This window comes from Panthera tigris, chromosome A3 (genome assembly GCF_018350195.1).
Source record: "Panthera tigris isolate Pti1 chromosome A3, P.tigris_Pti1_mat1.1, whole genome shotgun sequence".
Taxonomy (NCBI): domain Eukaryota; kingdom Metazoa; phylum Chordata; class Mammalia; order Carnivora; family Felidae; genus Panthera; species Panthera tigris.
Genome location: NC_056662.1, coordinates 67,433,676 through 67,453,959, shown reverse-complemented (window position 1 = coordinate 67,453,959; position 20,284 = coordinate 67,433,676). Strand labels below are relative to the sequence as shown.

Below are 20,284 nucleotides of genomic sequence, written 5' to 3'. Positions count from 1 at the left end.
CTTTAACAAACAGCCTGGTGATTCTGATGGAAGTGGTCCAAGGACCACACTTTGAAAAGCACTGACAGAGAGACAGTGACGTATAGGAAAGGCCATACACTACGGACATGAAGACCTACTGATGCCACTAGAGCCTACCTAGTGCTGAGGGACCTTGAGCTAATCACTTGCCTTCTTTAATCTTAGCCTCCTTACCAATAAAATGAGGGGTTCGGTGAGATGTCTTTAAGAACAATTCTAATACTGGGGTGCCTGGGTGGCTTAGTCAGTTAAGTGTCCGACTTTGGCTTAGGTCATGATCTCACGGTTCCTGGGTTCGAGCCCCGCATTGGACTCTGTGCTGACAGTTTGGAGCCTAGAGCCTGGAGTCTGCTTCGGATTCTGTGTCTCCCTCTCAGTCTTCCCCTCTTCGCTTGTGCTCTGTGTCTCTCAAAAATAATTAAAATTTTCTTAAAAAGAACTATTCTAATGCTAAGAAATAACCTATTTCCTTACATCATTCTTTATAACCACCACATCGTTTTGAATATTAAAAAAACAGATATTCTTTTAATGGGCATGAGATGAGGACAAATGTACCCATATTTAGTAATAAAGCAGGTGAGTTTCCTGTGCAATGTTCTGTACATAGCAACAATCCTTCGCTAGTTCCAGAGTGGTTTCTAAGAATTTCTAGCATCATCTTGGAGTCCCAGATCATGGATTTCTTTTTATTCTTTTTTTAATCTATGTTATTTCCCTTCAGTAATTGTACTGCTCAAATATGTCATTTCATACACTCACTGAACTAGGTTCACACTTTCCTGTTCAGAACAGGAGTAGCTAAGTTTTGAGAGAAAAATACTCTTTTAATGTATGAGAGACCCTAAGGTAAAATACTATTTGTAATGGCCCTGACAGAAAAATTATGCCCATTTCTCTAGCTAGCAAGATTACATTAGCAGACTGTGAGCAAAGAGAAAATGTGTTGAGCCTACATGCATCATACTGTACACACTCATTGTCCCTGTATCTTTTCAATTCCTCTCAGGGCCAGGATCATCCTGGTTTATTCACTCCACAAGCATTTATTGGATAGTCTGAGCCAAAACTGTGTGAGGCACTGAGAGTTCAGAAATAAATAAGACCTAGTACCCTGCCTCCCAAGCTATCAAAGAATAGCTTCACAGACTACTAAAGAAGCCACCCATCATCACACAACGGCAGTACGGTTTGATAATTACAATAGAACTTAAGTGCAGCCATGGCAGAGAGAAGGGGTGATAAACTCCTTAGAGGTGTGAAATCAAGAAAGGCTTCACAGAGGGGCTTACCTTTAAGAATAAGAAGGAATTCACCAGAGATGAGGAGAAGGCAAGAAGAAGAAATAGCACACACAAAGACAGAAAGATGAAAGAGTAGATTCTGAGAGCCACAGTCATTTCATGTAACCAAAGGGAAGATTGCACAAGCAATCTGCAATAGATAATTATAAGAATCCCTAACTTTTAGTGAGCACTTAATATGTGCCAAGTATTATTCTAAACATTCTGTAGGTAGTAATATAGTTAATCCTTAGCACAACCTTCCTGAGGGAAGTATGATTAGTATCTCTATTTGGCAGATGAAGACCTTGTGGCACAGAGATGGTAAGTAAACCTCCCACCCAGGTTTACACAGCCTGTAAAGTCAGTCTTGCTCCAGAGCCCAGGTTTCAAATTGTGCAGCACTATTGCTTCTTGTAAATGAGACTGGAGGACGAGGCATAACCCAAATCATTCGAGGTTATCACAAGGAGTCTGGATTTTATCCCACAGACAACAAGAACCTAGCAAAAGTTTGAATTAATAGATCTGTACTTAAGAAGGGTCATTCTATGGGGCGCCTGGGTGGTTCAGTCAAGTTAAGCATCCGACTTCAGCTCAGGTCATGATCCTATGGTCTGTGAGTTCGAGCCCTGCATCCGGCTCTGTGCTGACAATTCAGAGCCTGGAGCCTGCTTTGGATTCTGTGTCTCCCTCTCTCTCTACCTCCCCTCCACTTGCACTCTCTCCCTCAAAAATAAACATTAAAAAAAAAGTAAAGAAAAGCCATCATAGGAGGAAGGTACAGATGGAGCAAGAGAGGGCTAAAATTAGAGGAAAGATGCTGGGGGGAAACTAATGTAATTGTCCTACAAGAGAGGATGAAAATCTTAACATAATTATTAGCAGTGGGTTTGGGAGGAAGAGGTTAGCAGAGTTGGGACTGTTCCTTCACTAGAGTTGGAACCCTTCTTCAAACTACTCTCTGAATTGGACTCATACCCCTAAGGAGTATCTATTTTCACCATTTCTCCCTATTGTCCATATCTGTATTTGGCTTCAGCTCCTGGGTTTCTGATTGTCCATCCTTGGTTTCCACTTCTTACCTGGGCTATTTGATTAGCCAGGGACCAATGTTCAAGCTAGTCTACTCACAGCTGATAATCTTCGGCAGTGTGAGCCCTTCAGTCCCATTAGTGTTCTACCAAAGACACATGGCTTGACAGCAGTTTGGCAACTAAATGAGATAAATACCTAGGAAAATGCCAAGAAAGGGTTCTTGTAGACATAGCAAGCATATACTGTGTCTCTAAATTTGTTTTCCAAAGAAAACTCATCCGTTGTAAACAGCTTTATAAGTCTGTGCATCAACAGATTTTATATATATATATTGCTTTTCATTCCCTAAAGAAATTCCTATTTCCATTCAGAATTCTAAGATAATTTAACAAATTGTTTAACAATAATTTAACAAATAATAATTTGTTAATAATTTAACAAATAAACATTATTTGTTAATAATTTAACAAACCTAAGACTGAGGCTGTTGTGGCTTTGTTCCCTTTTGTTTCATAGGCTTAAAAAAAAAAAAAGGATGATTCAATTTTTTAAATACAAAGAATCATAGAAAATCTCAAGTTTACATTGAGACAAAATATTCTTCTTACAGTTATTCTGCCATCTTTGCTGAGAGTGAACTGAGTGCCTGGGATTATGACTATGGTTTCTGCTCACCCAAGACACTCCGATGTGCTCCTGAACCAGATGCTTTTAATCCCTGTGAAGATATTATGGGCTATGACTTCCTTAGGGTCCTGATTTGGCTTATTAATATCCTAGCCATCATGGGAAATGTGACTGTCCTCTTTGTTCTCCTGACTAGTCGTTATAAACTGACAGTGCCCCGTTTTCTCATGTGCAATCTCTCCTTTGCAGACTTTTGCATGGGGCTCTATCTGCTGCTCATTGCCTCAGTTGATTCCCAAACCAAAGGACAATATTATAACCATGCCATAGATTGGCAGACAGGGAATGGGTGTAGTGCAGCTGGCTTTTTCACTGTATTTTCAAGTGAGCTTTCTGTCTACACACTCACAGTTATCACACTAGAAAGATGGCACACTATAACGTATGCTATTCAGCTGGACCAAAAGCTGCGTTTAAGACATGCCATTCCAATTATGCTTGCAGGATGGCTCTTTTCTACTCTAGTTGCCATGTTGCCCCTTGTGGGTGTCAGCAATTATATGAAGGTCAGCATTTGCCTCCCCATGGATGTGGAAACCACTCTCTCACAAGTCTACATATTAACCATCCTGATACTCAATGTGGTGGCCTTCATCATCATTTGTGCTTGCTACATTAAAATTTATTTTGCAGTTCAAAATCCAGAGCTGATGGCTACCAACAAAGATAAAAAAATTGCTAAGAAAATGGCAGTCCTCATCTTCACTGATTTCACCTGCATGGCACCTATCTCTTTTTTTGCCATCTCAGCTGCCTTCAAAGTGCCCCTTATCACAGTAACCAATTCTAAAGTTTTACTGGTTCTTTTTTATCCTGTCAATTCTTGTGCCAATCCATTTCTGTATGCGATTTTCACAAAGGCATTCCAAAGGGATTTCTTTCTGTTGCTGAGCAAATTTGGCTGCTGTAAACATCGGGCTGAACTTTATAGAAGGAAGGATTTTTTGGCTTATACCTCTAACTGCAAAAATGGCTTCACTGGATCAAATAAGCCTTCTCAGTCCACCCTGAAGTTGTCTACATTGCACTGTCAATATACAGCTATCCCAGACAAAACTTGCTATAAAGAATGTTAACTGTTTTATCAGTAACCACATTATTGAGTAGTGCTTAAACATGTAAAAAATAATCTGTACCAGTAATTTTAACATAAAGAGTTGGTGTTAGGAAACTATTTATTCTCAAGCACATTGAGCAAAAACAAGATATCTACCTAGCTCAAAGTGTTGTCCATGACCATTGCCAATCTAAAAACTACTTGTCATTGGTACATGATGACACAAAATACAAAAACTGAAAGTGTGTAGAAACATTTCTAGCAATTTTGACAGAGTAATTTAATGTCTGTTGAGTCTAGTGCTTTTGAATGAGGTGGTATTTTACATATCTTTGCTTCTTTCTCATTTCACCTTTGTAGTAATTTTTACTGCAATTTATTAGTCCATTACAGATTTGAAATTTAAAATAACTGGTTCTTTTCCTCAGATAGTTTGAAAAACACACTGCAGAGATGCACTGTCCAATCTGGTAGCCACTAGCCATATGCAGCTAAATTAAAATTAAAATGTAATTTCTCCCATAGAATTTCTAGAAGAAACTATAGGCTGTAATTTCTTTGACATCGCCCTTAGCAATACTTTTCCAGATAGTATCCTCAGGCAAGGAAAGCAAAAGTAAAAATATATGCAAATGATATATCTGATAAGGCATCAATATCCAAATATATATATATAAAGAAGTCAACATCAAAAAAATCAAATAATCTGATTTTAAAATGGGCAGAGAACCTGAATACACATTTTTCCAAAGAAGATAAAACAGATGGCCAACAGACACATGAATAAATGTTCAACATCACGAATCATAAGGGAAATGCAAATTAAAACCACAGTGGGATACCACCTTACACATGTGAGAATGACTACATTCAAAAAGACAAGACATAACAAGTGTTGGCGAGGATGTGGAGAAAAGGGAAAACTTGTCCACTGTTGGTAGGAAGGTAAATTGGTGCAACCACTGTGTAAAACGGTATGGGGCTCCTCAAAAAATTCAAATAGAAATCCCATCCAACCCAATAATTCAACTTCTAGGTATTTATCAAAAAAAAAAAACCACACTAATTTGAAAAGATATATGACCCCTTTGTTTATTGAAGCATTATTTACAATAACCAAGCTATAGAACCAACCCAAGCATCCACAGACCGATGAATGGATAAAAAAGATTTGGAAAATACACACACACAGTGAAATACTACTCAACCATAAAAAGGAATGAAGTTTTGTCATCCATGAATGGATGGACCTAGACATGGACCAAAAAGGTACTATGCTAAGTGAAATAAGTCAGACAGAGAAAAGAAATACTATATGACTTCACTTACGTGTGGACTCTAAAAATCAAAACAAACTGAAGAAACTTCCTCATAAATACAAAGAACAAATTGGTTGTTGCCAGAGGGGAGAAGGGTGGCAAAATAAGCAAAATAGGTGACGAGGATAAAATGGTACATATTTCCAGTTATAAAATAAATAGGTCACAGGCATAGAAAAGTACAGCATAGAGGATAGAGTCGATAATACTGTAATAACTTTGTATGATGATAGATGGTAACTACACTTACCTGGTAAGCATTTTGTAATTTATATAACTGTGAAATCACTATGATTTACACCTGAAACTAATATAATGTTATAGGGTCAACTTTACTTCAATTAAAAATTTTTTAAAAGTGTTTAAAAACTTTGTGTGATACTATAATGGTGGATACAGGTCATTATACATTTATCCAAATCCATAGAATGAATGGCAGGAGTGAACTCTTATGTAAATTATGGACTCCGATGAGTCAAAAGAGGTTCACCAATTGTAGGGTATGTGCCACCCTTGTAGAGGATATTGGTAACGGGGGAGGCCATGTGTTGTGTGGCAGGGGGAGTGGGTATATGGGAAATCTATGTACCTTCCACCCAATCTTGCTGTGAACCTAAAACTACTCTAAAAAATAAATTTTATTACAATTAAAATTTTGAAAGCAAAAAAATTAGAAATTAAAAAATAAAATAAGTTGCACACATCAGTACTCATCAGCCTATCTATATACTTCAGCATGGTTATCACTAACCAAGGCTCAATATTTATTTACATTTTAGGTGAGACTTACACATAGTAAAATGGACAAATACCAAGCATACCACTTAGTTTTGACAATAGCATACATCCATGTGATCTCAAACCTCTATGAAGACATAGAACACTATCACCTTCAGAAAGTTTCCTCATGCCCCTTCTTTGTTAGTCCCTCACTCCCACCACCACCCCAATGGTAACAATGGTTCTGATTTTTTCCCCATAGATTAGTTTTGCCTGTTCTAGAACTTCATATAAATGGAATCATACAGCATATACTCCTGTGTAAGACTTCTCTGACTCAACACAATGCTTCTGCTACTCATCCAGCCTGTTGTTTGAATTAGTAGTTTTCTTTTCATTGTTGAATAGTCCATTCCATTTCATTGCCAAGTTATATGAATATAACACTGTTTTCCACTCTTCCACTGATGGATATCTGGGTTATTTCCAGTTTTTAGCTCTCCTTTGACATTTTATTATATAAATATACAGTCATAACTAGACTATGTATTTAATCTACCTTCAACCTTTATGTCATTGTGCAAAGTGATCCAAATAGATAAAAGATTTCATAAAATTTACAAAGTATCTCTTCTCTGTATGTTTTTCACATTTCTGACTTTTCTACTGTATAATTAGTTACTTCTCTTTACTCTTTACATTTACAGATGCAATCCTCTCTGGTAAGCTAGTGTTCTAGAATTTGTCTCAGTGATATGAGAGAATACTAATTAGTTGTGTGCTACATACATACACAATAAACTTTTTGATTAATTCATAAATCCCAGAACCAAAAGAACTAAGTAAGCAAAAAAGAAGAAGGTAAAACAAAAAAATAAAATATATCCTTGCGGAGAAACTACTTAAATTATGTCTTCTTAAATACTCTTTGAGCCAAGGTACTTGGACACATACTCTGAAAATAACTTTTATGGCCTTTTCCACAAATATTTTTATTCTCTACATTATAATGTAAGTTACAACATAGACCTACAGTTTACTATCTCCCTCATCCTATCTTTTCACTCACTAAGACCCGCCAGCTGTTCCTTTCAAATGTCTTCCACATCAATTCTTTATTTTGCATTCTTGCTGTCACACAGACACTTCAGGCCATTCCCCCTTACCTCAGAAGTGCTACCAAATCTCCTTCATTTTTGTTCATATCCTATCTTTGCCATGTCCATACTCTCATATCCACCACTGATTAATCTTCCAAATATCCTACTTACATGCCAAAGTCCTGAGCAGCTCATCAGTATGTATAAATTTAAGTTTTAGCTCCTATCCTAACATTCAAAGAGCTCCAGAACTCATTCTCAAAAACCTGCTCACTTGATCTGCTGCTCTTCTTCTGCAGGCAACACATTGTCCTACTTGCCTTTCCTTAGCTGTGCCCCATGCTTCTGCATTCTGGCACCCATACCACTAGGACCATCTGGAATACCCTCTTCCTTACCTGCCCTCCTTGGGCACCCTTTAAGACCCAGCCACAGGTTTATCTTTGCTACCAAGCTCTTCTTAATTCACCCTCTCCCTAATCCATGGAATTTAAGACACCTCCTTTACCTGAAATAAAGCAGGGCGTAGACAATAAATAAGTGACCCAAAGTGATGTCTCTCTTTGGACTTCTTTTGCACTTGTCGTCCCTCTCACTCATTTTTTATTCTACACAGCTGGGTGTTACTACCTTTACACATCTATCTCTTATTTCACCTATCTTATAAATTGCTTTAGTGATACACTCATCTCTTTCACTTGTTTCTCCCACTATATCTATCCTAGAATCTTACAAATATTAGGTGATTAATCATTTTTTTCAGCTGATTCACTTTTACAACTAAAAAATAAAACAAATCCTTATGAAGAAGCATTTCCCTTATGAGATGGTCTTATAGAAAGCATTTGTATTCTTAATCTGTGTAATCCTTCATACATAAATTATAAAAAAATCAAACGCTCCAGAAATTTTTTTCTATCTTGTGGGGGGGTTTTATACCATGCTAGAGATTATCATTGGCAGATTGCCAAATGACTAAGAAGCATTATTTAATAAAGAATAACTCATCTAAATTTACAGCATATTTTTAAAAGTTACTTTGTCCTCCATTCCTAACATTTGCTATAAAGGGCTTGGTTTTAGTTTCCTCAGAAATGTATTAAGTCCAGGGGCACCTAGGTGGCTCAGTCAGTTGGGCAACTGACTTCGGCTCAGGACATGATCTCAGGGTTCGTGAGTTTGAGCCCCGCACTGGGCTCTGTGTGGACAGCTCAGAGCCTGGAGCCTGCTTTGGATTCTGTGTCTCCCTCTCTCTCTGCCCCTCCCCCACTCACACTCTGTCTCTCTCTCTCTCAAAAATAAATATTTTTAAAAATAGTTTTTAAAAATGTATTAAGTCCACATGTAAATTAAGAATCTTTATGTTACAAAGATTTCAATAAATGTGTTCCTAACTGGAAATAATCTCTTCTTCAAAATGTCCAATATTTTATTAATATTGAGTTTCTTCCTAAGAGTTATTACCATAGCCTTCCTATTTATAATTTAGCTTTCTAGTTATAAATCACAAAATTCCCACATGGCATATTAGAGTATATTTACATGAAAACAGCATAATATTGACCTAATAACAGGAGTCAAAAGAAAATCCCCACTAAATTCCCCAGCTCACTACTCCAATTAAATGTTGCTATTCATTCTAGAGTTATATATTTTCCTACACAACTAAAATTACTGAAACTGAGTGCTTCGGCCAGAACTGTAACCTCTTTGCCCCGTGGAGTGTGAGCTGTGCAGATGATTATGTGCACAAATTATAGCACCTTGAGTAAAATAGGTAAAGAATGTATTCCAGGCAAGGTCAGTTAGTCAGTCCCTAAGAGACTAACTGTACAAATTCAGCAAGATCTTCTTAGCCTGCAGGGAAAGGTGGAAAGTATGTAAGAAAGCACTGTAGGATGTGAGCATGAGAAAAAGTTTGAAATCGGAATTAGGACACATGATACTTTCACAAATTTCATTTAACACAGAAAACTGTAACCTCTATAATAGAGATACTTTCTCCACTTATAAAAGAGTATAGGATGACATTTGCCAAGGTACTGTATTTACAAGAACTTAGAACCTACCTTATGGAATTTCGTTATAAAAACAACAAGAAATGCTCAAGCCTGGACATAATGAGTAAAAGTACTAATTACCATATCAAAGCCAAACCTCAGATAAATACCACCTGTAGGATTTATAGAATAATTTTTTCTTTAAAATGTACTAAATAGGATTTGTCTTGCTCTATTTAGCATATGAATTGACAATATTTAACAGGGGTTTTTTTTGTTTATTTATTTTTTTAGATTTATTTATTTTTGATAGAGACAGAGCACAAGTGGGGGAAGGGCAGAGAGAGAAGGAGACACAGAATCCAAAGCAGACTCCAGGCTCTGAGCTGTACACACAGAGCCTGATGCAGGGCTCGAACTCAAACCGTGAGATTGTGACCTGAACCAAAGTCGGATGCTTAACCCACTGAGCCACACAGGTGCCCCATTTTTTGTTTGTTTTTTTAAGAGAGAGAGAGAACATGTGTGAGGTCAGGGAGGGGTAGAGAGAAAGGCAGACAGAGGATCAGAAGCAGGCTCTGCACTGACAGTAGAGAGTCCGATGCAGGGCTTGAACTCACAAACCACGAAAGCATGACATGAGCCTAAGTCGGATGCTTAACCAACTGAGCTACCCAGGCACCCTGTAATATTTTTTTTAACTATGAGTCATGACTCATCAGTACGCAGTGAAATCAATTTAGTGGGTCAAGACCATCAATTTTTAATGCAATAGAACAGAATCAAACAGAAAATATAGGCCATTACATGCTAAAGATAAGCATAATTTTCTGAAACTTTAATTTGTATTATGTGTGTCTATATCCATGCAAACATATACTGGTTAATTTCTTAGTGTAGATCCTGGCTAAAAAAGAAATGAAAATCACTGATTTAGACAACTTCTCAAGAAGTAGGATTTTTTTCCTAGGATTATTTGAGACTAATAAAAGGGCACCAGGTCCAAAATAGAGAATCTCTTAGCAGCCACCACTAAAACTATCATCATTTATATTAGTATGCCAAGATTATTAGCTTTGTTGTGTTTTGTGGTAAGCTTACTTTTAAATTGATTTTTTGCATTTTAAAGGATCAGGGGCCTGAGGGCATGCAGAGACACAAATGGGGCAAGTGTGACTTTTTTCTCTAATGATAAAAAATAAAGAGGACCACATAAATAAATAAAGAGAATCAATATAATAATAGTATTTGTGATACACCATTTTTAAAAAATTGCTGAGGCAAAGTGAGATTTTAAAATCCACAGTGGAAAAGAGGAAGGAAATTTTAAAAACACCTGTTATTGCCTCTCCCAAACACTTAAACCAACACATTAAACCCCAATTCCCAAGTGAATGGACCGTGTCAATAAATTCCACCCTTAATTTGCAATAAAGTTTGTCTAGGACAAGTACAGAATGATTGGATGATGCTGGGAGGAAGAAAGCAAGAAAAACACTAGAAAGTATACTCTTCAGTCCTGGATGGGTACATTTCAGGAATAAACACAACAAATGAGTTCCCTCTTTTTGCCTTCCATGTAGAAGAGACAGACATTTCATGGTAGACAACATTCATAAAGAACCCATAGCTCCCAAAGTTCTCAAGAACCAGACAAGGATCTGGGATAGCAGTGGTCATAGGGAAAGGGACAATCACTCTGAGGATGAAGAGGGCATAGCTGGCAAATCTGGTTAGAAGTGCAACACTAGTACTAACTGAATCCTCCTGCAGCTGCCAACTTTAGGCCAAAGACAGCACCCCACAAATGTTGTTCAAGAACCAGAAGAGATGAATGCAGATTTTGAAAAGATCTACCAGTAGCTGAGTCCCTTGGGTAGGACAGGACAAGTACTGGAATAAATTAAACTCTTCAAATGGGATTGCCTCTGAAAAAGAAATGAGGAATTCGCCCTGTGACCACCCAAACCCAAGTATCTAATCCTTGGGAGGTTTCAGAGACCATTACCTACTCATTTCACTACCGGTTTTTGTATGAGAGTTACTATCCTGGAGAACACCAATTAGGGCCAAAACCAGGATCTTAGAGACCATGTATACTCTACCTGTTAAGAGAAGCAGAATGATGGGGAAATGTTCCTTTGAGGAATTTGAATCTACTAAGGAAAAGAATATTACCGAACAGCTTACTAAGATATCAGTTTGCTTTGTTTTTACTGCTGCAGGAAAATGAGACCTATTGCGCATTGCATTTTCTCTCCCTGATTTTAAGACAGTTATCCAGGTCTTTCTGTGTCAAATGAGATTGCCTGACCAAAACAGAAGGTTCCTGAAGAATGCATCTCTTCTTGACTTTTACTTTGGAAAACCTAAACTGAATGAGGGGATTCCCTGGGAGAGCAAAGGAAGAGAGATAGTGTCTTTCAGGGGGAAAGAGAATGCAAACCGGTCTTCCACTGTTTCGAAAAAGAGGAAAAAAAAAAAAAAACAGGGATAGAGAAAAACCCACCATGACTAAGAAGACAGAAGTCTGAAGTTTCAAGAAGTAGAATGGGAACTAACCACTTCCTCACAACTCTCAGGGAGATAGCAACATATGATGAAGAATGGCCTAGCCACATGATAAGCCTAGAGAGGCAGATCCTTAACTCCAGGGATCCTGGCCTCAGCAAAGATTTCCATGTTCAAGTATAATATAGGCTCAACAGAGACATCTGCTTCCAAGGGACCATTTGGGCTTATACAATCAATACATCACTAGTGATGAGTGTAGACCAAAGACCTAGAGAAGCTTCTTGACTATCCCTCTACTTACAAGATTCTCCAGGATCTGTTGTAACATGGTTTAGGGAGAAATGGTAGGACACTAGCCCCAATCTAATAACTGATGCTGACTTTACCATGAAGGAGAATTGGAATATGATTTAAATTTTACTTTGGGGCGCCTGGGTGGCGCAGTCGGTTAAGCGTCCGACTTCAGCCAGGTCACGATCTCGCGGTCCGTGAGTTCGAGCCCCGCGTCAGGCTCTGGGCTGATGGCTCAGAGCCTGGAGCCTGTTTCCGATTCTGTGTCTCCCTCTCTCTCTGCCCCTCCCCCGTTCATGCTCTGTCTCTCTCTGTCCCAAAAATAAATAAAAAACGTTGAAAAAAAAATTTAAAAAAAAAAAAATTTTACTTTAACATTAAAGAAATGTGATATTTCTTCATGCTCCATCATGTCTGATTCATCTATGATTCATAATGGCACAGACAATGAAGGCTTTAAAAAAAGGAAAGAAATATAAAATTGTATATCTGTATCTCCATCTGAATTATAATTTTATTAAATTCCATACAGTGAACTAAAAATTTGAGCAGCTCTGAACTGGACTATATTTAAAATAAAAATAAGTTTGACAATACATAATATAGTCCTACTGATGTTTATGATGTATAGAGCTCATAAGTTTTACCACTCTGCATCACCAATGGCTTTTGCAAATACATAGTCTCTCCCTCCAAAACACATAACACCATCTTTCAAATAGAATTTCCATTTGTTCTTGCTTCGATGAATCTGGAGGGAGAAAATAGTCTAAATTAATTAATTTTACAAATTAAAGGATAATTTACAATACTTTGCACATAACATGGGATTGTTCTGACTCTAAATGGGAGTTCTTTAAAAATAAAACCTCACGGTAGGTGATGGGCATTGAAGAGGGCATCTTTTGGGATGAGCACTGGGTGCTGTATGGAAACTAATTTGACAATAAATTTCATATAATAAAAAAAAATAAATAAAACCACCTCAAGATAGTATTGATTCATTCAGCAAATATTTGGATTCCTATGTGTCTGTCAGACATTGTTTTAGGCACCACAGATATATCAGTTTAAAAAACAAAAACATATGTATAGTCATAAAAATTCACATTTTTTATATATTACTTTGTAAAAACTGGAAAAATTCCTACCTTTGAGTAGTGTACATTTTAGTAAGTATGGAGGAAACAGAAACCTAATAGATACCTAAATTATGAAGAATATTAAAAGACACTAAGTGCTATGAAAAATAGAGCAGGAAAAGGAAGACCGCAAATACAAAGGTGGGTTACAATTGCAAGTAAGACATTAGGGTGGGCCTGACTTCTGAGCTAACATTTGAGCAAAGACTTAAAGAAGGTAAAGGTTAAAGCCAAGAAGATATTGACTAGAGAGCATTCCAGGCAAAGGGAACAGAAGCATAAAAGCCCTGAGGAGGGAGATACCTGGACTGATCAAGAACAGCAAAGAGTTCAGTATGTCTACAAAGGAATAAATAGAGAGGATGTAGTTAATATTATCAGGAATGAAAAAAAGAGGACTTTCATTTTGAAGGAGAAATTCACAGTAAAGCGCTGAGCAAGACCAGAAGATAAAGCTTATAATCTATTAGATTCCACTGGCAGTTCCTTGGATCTAATAAATCAGTCTATTTACGGACAAAATAAAAACTAGAAAATCCTACTACCTCAAGAGGTAAGAAACCGTAAAATCATTGTTACCTCTGGGTAAACCACAAGTGACTATTTAAAAACCTTATAAATGTAGGATCTGAAATCAAAGGTAAAAATTAAACCCACTTATTTACTGCAAATAGTCAAATCAAAGAAGAAAAGTCTGTGACCAGTATTCAGCTTTATTTTGTGAAACATAAGAAAATATAAATGCAAAACTCCTATTTGTGTGGGGAAAAAAATCCTATTAATGGAAAATCTCTTCTCTGAGTTTGACTCCCAAATTTACACTAGAACATATCTTTAAAAGTCCCTGGGAACACAACAGTGACACAGAATCCTGAACTCAGCACAGGTAATAGTATCTGGAGAACAGTAGCAGCAGCAACAGCTCATTCTAGTAACTTAATTCTAGAAATAGTGCATAAATAGTTTATTTATTCTAGAAATGCAACAATGGTTCAATATTTGGAATTTATTAACATAACACCTGTACTACTAGACCTAAGGAGATAAATCATATAATAAACTCCAATGACGCTGACATTTATTTAGAAATGCAACAATGGTTCAATATTTGGAATTTATTAATATAACACCTATATTACTAGACCTAAGGAGATAAATCATATAATAAACTCCAATGATGCTGACAAAGTATTTGATAAATTAATGCATTTTAGATTTTTTTAACTCAATAAGAATCAAATACTGCATCCTATACACGCACGCGCGCGCGCGCACACACACACACACACACACACACACACACACACACCTCCACCTCAGCATAAAACTGTCTTCGTGGTTAGTGGGGAACCCTAAAAGTAATCCCACTGAAATCCCACAGACAAAGATCATCCGAGTTTTTACTCCAGAGGTCCTACCTAATACTATTAGGTAAGAGGAAAGAAAGTACAACTGACACTAGCCAATGCAAGTAGACAAGAAGAAAGAAGCAGAAATATAAAAATTGGAAAAGATAAAGACTTGCAGATGCAATGATTGCATGTCTGAAAAACCTAAAATAACCAATTAAAAATTACTAAATAAGAATTCACTATTCATACAAAATTAATACACATTAACTCATAGCCTTCATGCATACAAGCACTGGTCAGAAGATACAAAGAAAGAGCCTTTTTACCATAACAACAAAAGAGATAAAATAGCTAAGAATAAATTTTTAAAATACTGATCTACACCATTCAACACTCTCTCCTCTTTGAAATATTCTCCTCACTTGGCTTCATGAAGAAGTACTAACTTTACCAGATATTACAAATCTTAATAATTAAATCAAGGTAGTATAAGCCAATGGACAAACCAATGAGACAAAATGGAAAATCAAGTAGTAGACCCAAATATAGAGAGAAATTTAGTAGATGATAAAGGAATCATTTTCTTATTCGTGTGGACAAAATAGACTTTTCAGTAATTAGGAAAACTGAATAGCCACCTGGAAAAAAATATCAGAATCATACGTTACATTATACTCCAAGATAAACACCAAATCAAACAACTTATATTTTTAAAAAGAAACCAAAGAAATACTAGAAGAAAACATAAGTGAATCCATTTAAAATTTTAAGAAAGAACTTTGTATTATGACTCAAAATCAGAAGCCATAAAAATTAAGGTTGACAAATATAACATCTGTATCAAAGAAAGAAAAAGCACTGAAAGCAAACATCTGAGGAAAAGCATTTCTGCATATACCAAGAGCCAATCTTCCCCAAAACAATACAGAGCTATTAGAAATCAATAAATAGACCAATAATCCAATTGTTTAAAAAAAATAGATAAATGTTATGAACAAGCAGTTCACATAAAAGTAACTATGAATGGCCCTTAAAAACATGAGAAGTTAAAATTTTCACCAAGACATCATTTTCACTTTTTATAACAGCAAAGATCCAAATATTTTATTACACTCTATTGGCAAAGCTGTAAGAAAAGCAGCACTCTCAAATATTGTAATGGGAATATATACTGGAAGATAGTCTAGGAGAGCAATTTAGCAATATCTGACCAAATACACTTGCCCTTTGACCCAGTAATACCATTTCTGGGGATTTTTTTTTTTTTTAAGATTTTATTTTTAAGTAATCTCCACACCTAATGTGGGACTTGAACTTACAACCCCAAGACTGAGTTGCATGCTTTACTGACTGAGCCTGCCAGGTACCCCACTGGGGATTTTTTTTAATAGATATAACTGCACACATAGGAGATGTATTATAGATGTGATCATTCAATAGCAAATGACTGAAAAATAACTCAAATATTCATCAGTTGGGGATTGGTAAAATAAATTTTAATAATTCTGCAGTAGAATATTATATAATAGCTATAAAAATATTAGCACGAAGATCTCCAAGATATATTGTTGATGTCTTAAAAGACAAGGTGTAGAGTAGAGTGTTGTCTAGGCTATCTTTCAGGTTTGTATTTGAATAAAAAGACCCTGTAAATATATTAAGAAACTAGTGTATCTGGTTACTTTTTTTTTTACGCTCAAAGAAGGGACAAGAAGCTATTGGTAGGCAGCATAAGTAGTGAAGGAGTAAGAACCAGACTTCATGGTATACCTTTTATAGTGTTTTGATTAACATATGTGTATACAGTATCTATTCGGAAAACAGCATATATATTTAAAGAGAAACATACTGTGTTACATAGCAATTACTCATTGTACCAGCATCTAATAGACAAGGACAGCTATAAACTAAAGTTTGCCAAACTGTTACATGAAGATACAACATATTCAAATGGTTTTACAATGCACTATAGTGTCCTATTTATGGCATAGAACACTCTCATCTATAGTAAAAGGTTTCATTTCACCATTAATCTTCCCTATATATCATTATTACTTTAACCTTTATACTAATCTTGGTCATTCTCTAAGCCTCTGAAATAACATTACTGTATCCTTTAATTCTCACTCAGCATGGTGACCAATGACCTTCATTTAACCCTTTTTCATAGCACACCTTAATACTTTCAAAGCTTTCCCCAATTGTTAACTTATAAATTTTAAAGGTAAATTCCATATGGTAGTCAAAGCCAGATAAGATATACTAAAAACAAAAACAAAAACAGCACTTCCCAAAGTTTAATAAGCATGCAAATCACCTCAGGGTCTTGTTAAAATGCACATTCTGATCCAGTACCCTGGGATAAGACTCAAAATCCTGCATTTGGAACTCTCCCAGACAAAGTGATACTATTGGCCTTCAAAACATGCTGACTAGTAAAAGATCTTAAAAGACTACTGAAAAGTCTTTCAATTTACTTGAGTTTGGTTATATTAAATACTACTTGAACAAGAACTGGGAAGATACTCTTTCATAAAAATCCACTGTTGGCAGTGGTCCCTGCCATCCCACTTTGACCTTATAGATACATTTTCTTTGCTAGCTATCTTCTGACTTCACCAGTCCCTTTTAAGACCAATTCAAGGACTCCCCAGTGCCATGGTTTAAAACATTTAGTACTGTTTTTAAAATAACTCTCAGTTAGGACTCTCAAACAACTAGATTTGTTAGCACTATACACCTAATATCACTCCTGTGTACCCCAAAAGTGGTTAAGAGGTAAAAGACAATGTAGGAGAAAACACTTTGAAAAGTACAGCACTATGTAATTAATTACAAGCTATTGCCCACAATGCAGTATAACAAAGGATACTATATCCGTAACAGTCTAGAAAATTCTCTGTGACTCTATGGAATGCATACATAACTTAGTGCCTTAGTGTTTTCTTCATGGAAGGCAATACACTGCTTATAAGAAACAAAAATAAGTTTCAAACTAAGAAACGCTCTCTTTTATATTACCTATTTCTTCATATGCTTATGTTTACCAGCATCTAAATTGCCATTTTCTATCTATATGAAATGTTATAAAGGAGAAAACAATCTTATCTTTAGAGAAAAGGATTTATTTTTATAACAATTCAAAACACCATCCCCTATTTCTCTTGAGTATATTGGAATTGTTACCGAAAAAAAGGCAAAGATGTAAATATGCATTAGTCATCAGGGAAATGCGAATCAAAACCACAATGGGATACCACTTCACACCAACTAGGATGGCTAGAATCAAAGAGTCAGATAACAAGCATTAGTGAGAATGTGGAGGAATCTAAACCCTCATATACTGCTGGTGGGAATGGAAAATGGTAGAGCCACTTTGGAAAACAGTCTGGTAGCCCCTCAAACTATTACCACATAACCCAGAAATTTCCAAGAGAAATAAAAATATATGTTCACACAAAAACTTCTATGTGAATGTTTAAAGCAGCATTCTTCATAATAGCCAAAAATGGCAACAATCCAAATGTCCATCAACAGATGAATGGATAAACAAAATGTGGTATATGTACTCAATGGACTAGTATTCAGCAATAAAAAAGAATGAAGAACTGTCACATGCTATGATATGGATGAATCTTGAAACACTGTATGGAGTAAAAGCAGCCAGTCACAAAAGACCACATATTATAGGATTCCTTTCATATGAAACTCCAGAATAGGGAAATCTAAAGAGACAGAAAGTAGATTAGTGATTTCTTAGGCCAGGGGTGGGGATCGGAGGAAACAGGGAAATATGGGGGTGAGAACTAAAGGGAATAGGGCTTCTTTCTGAGGTGATTAAATGTTCTAAAACTGACTATGTTAACAGCTGCACATATTCATGAATATACAAAACCACTAAATTGTACACTTTAAATATGTGAGTTGTATAGTATGTGAATTATATCTCAAAGCTGCTAAAAAAAAAAGATGTAAATATGCATGAATTAAAGACAAAAGCTGGGGGCGCCTGGGTGGCGCAGTCGGTTAAGCGTCCGACTTCAGCCAGGTCACGATCTCGCGGTCCGTGAGTTCGAGCCCCGCGTCAGGCTCTGGGCTGATGGCTCGGAGCCTGGAGCCTGTTTCCGATTCTGTGTCTCCCTCTCTCTCTGCCCCTCCCCCGTTCATGCTCTGTCTCTCTCTGTCCCAAAAATAAATAAAAAAGCGTTGAAAAAAAAAAATTAAAAAAAAAAAAAGACAAAAGCTGGCCATTCTACTACATAATCACAGAGTATTTAAGAAGAAGAAAAAGCAGTATTATATTTTAGTTGCTAAAGTTGAATTTCTTCTAAATTAAATTCTATGTTTGAAAACTGACACACCTTCAACTCTCTTTGTTGATCATTTTCTAATGTCCAACTAATCATCAAGTCCCCTTGATTCTTCCATCACCATCCCTGACTCTTCTATGTTCTACACTGCCATCCTTAGCCTGGGCTCTCATTACTTCATTTCTGTGCTATCCCTGTTCTTACCATTTGCCTCTGCTTAATAAGCAAATATGGCCAGTTTTAAACCCAATTATAATTTTTTCAGTAACATTCTCAGAATGCTAATGTCCACCAAATCGTTTCAATTTCTCCTACCAGGATTCTAGATTTTCCCATCTGCTGTGAACTCTGTCCCCAACCCAGCCTCATTTCCTAATACATCCAAAAGAACACTTTATTCAAAGCAGAGCTGCCTCTTCACTGTCCCTTGTACATTCTACATGCATTCATTTCTTTTATCAAGCTGTTCTACTCAGAATGTCTACTCTCCACACTTATCTATATCTTACAAATCATTTAAGACCTATTTCAGAGTTCCATATCACCCATGAAGGATTTGTGGAGAACTCCAACTATGAACAATTTCTTACATTTCCTAGCTACTTTTTGGACTTACTGTCTGTGCCACATATCTTAGCATTTGATTTACATGCCACTTATCTTAGCATCTGATTCATATGTCACATATTTTAGCATTTGATTTGCCTGTCACATATTTTAGCTTCTGATTTACCTACCATCTTATTGTACACCATTCTTTTATTACATATAGAAATATCCTGTTTCAATCAGAAACAATCTTGTTTCAATAAGATAATTCTCAAGAACTATCACTTTTTTGCTATCTCTGAGACCACACAGCGCAGTGTTAGACACAAAATATATATAATTAATTAGCTTTTTCAAGATTAAGTGTGAACTGTAACTCATCATCTTATTTTCCATCATTTTACATAGCTTTCTACCATAAATGCAATTAATAAACCCAAAGTCTAAAAGGTGAATATGGTACCTTGTCATACTGGCAGACAATTACATTATCCGTGTCAAACAGGTCTGGCACATCCTGCTCACTAACATCATCTCCAGAATTTAAAGGGTCCTAAAGATGAAAGACGGTTACATTAAGGAATTTAATGATGCTCTGAATTTTTTAAAGACAGAGATACACATAGAAATAAGGGAACTTGGGGAGAGAATAGTATCGTACTGAAAAAGTCAAATAGCCTGAGTTTGAATCCCAGCTTGGTCACATAATAACTATAAGACTGACCTTTGTCAATTTATTAAAACTCCTCATATCTCAGTTTTGTCATATGTTAAATGAGGTTGGTAATAAGGCCCATAGATAGGGTGGTGGGAATGTTAAATAACGTAAGATAGGTAAGACCTAAGTATGGTACCTGGCACATCCTTAAGGCCACCATAAATGACAGTACTACATACATGC

The 20,284-nt window shown here is 36.3% G+C and overlaps 2 protein-coding genes across 4 annotated transcripts in view; one reads left to right on the top strand and one right to left on the bottom strand.

Annotated features, from left to right (window-relative positions):
* The window catches only part of LHCGR (luteinizing hormone/choriogonadotropin receptor), a 119,893-nt gene that overhangs the window by 50,456 nt on the left and 49,153 nt on the right, over window positions 1–20,284 (top strand). The window contains exon 11 of one of the 3 annotated variants that reach the window (XM_007084717.3): window positions 2,953–4,737. The exons of the other annotated variants lie outside the window; for them this stretch is intronic. Within the exon in view, the coding sequence (XP_007084779.2) occupies window positions 2,953–4,105 (1,153 nt within the window). The 3' untranslated portion in view covers window positions 4,106–4,737. Of the gene's footprint in view, window positions 1–2,952; window positions 4,738–20,284 lie in introns of those variants that run through there. 3 annotated transcript variants of the gene reach the window in all.
* GTF2A1L (general transcription factor IIA subunit 1 like) overlaps window positions 12,525–20,284 on the bottom strand; it is a 43,065-nt gene continuing 35,305 nt past the window's right edge. Inside the window, exons 8-9 of the mRNA XM_042981352.1 lie at window positions 19,847–19,936; window positions 12,525–12,781 (exon numbers count right to left, since the gene is read on the bottom strand). Coding sequence (XP_042837286.1) covers window positions 12,674–12,781; window positions 19,847–19,936 — 198 coding nt within the window. The 3' untranslated portion in view covers window positions 12,525–12,673. The remainder of the gene's footprint in view (window positions 12,782–19,846; window positions 19,937–20,284) is intronic.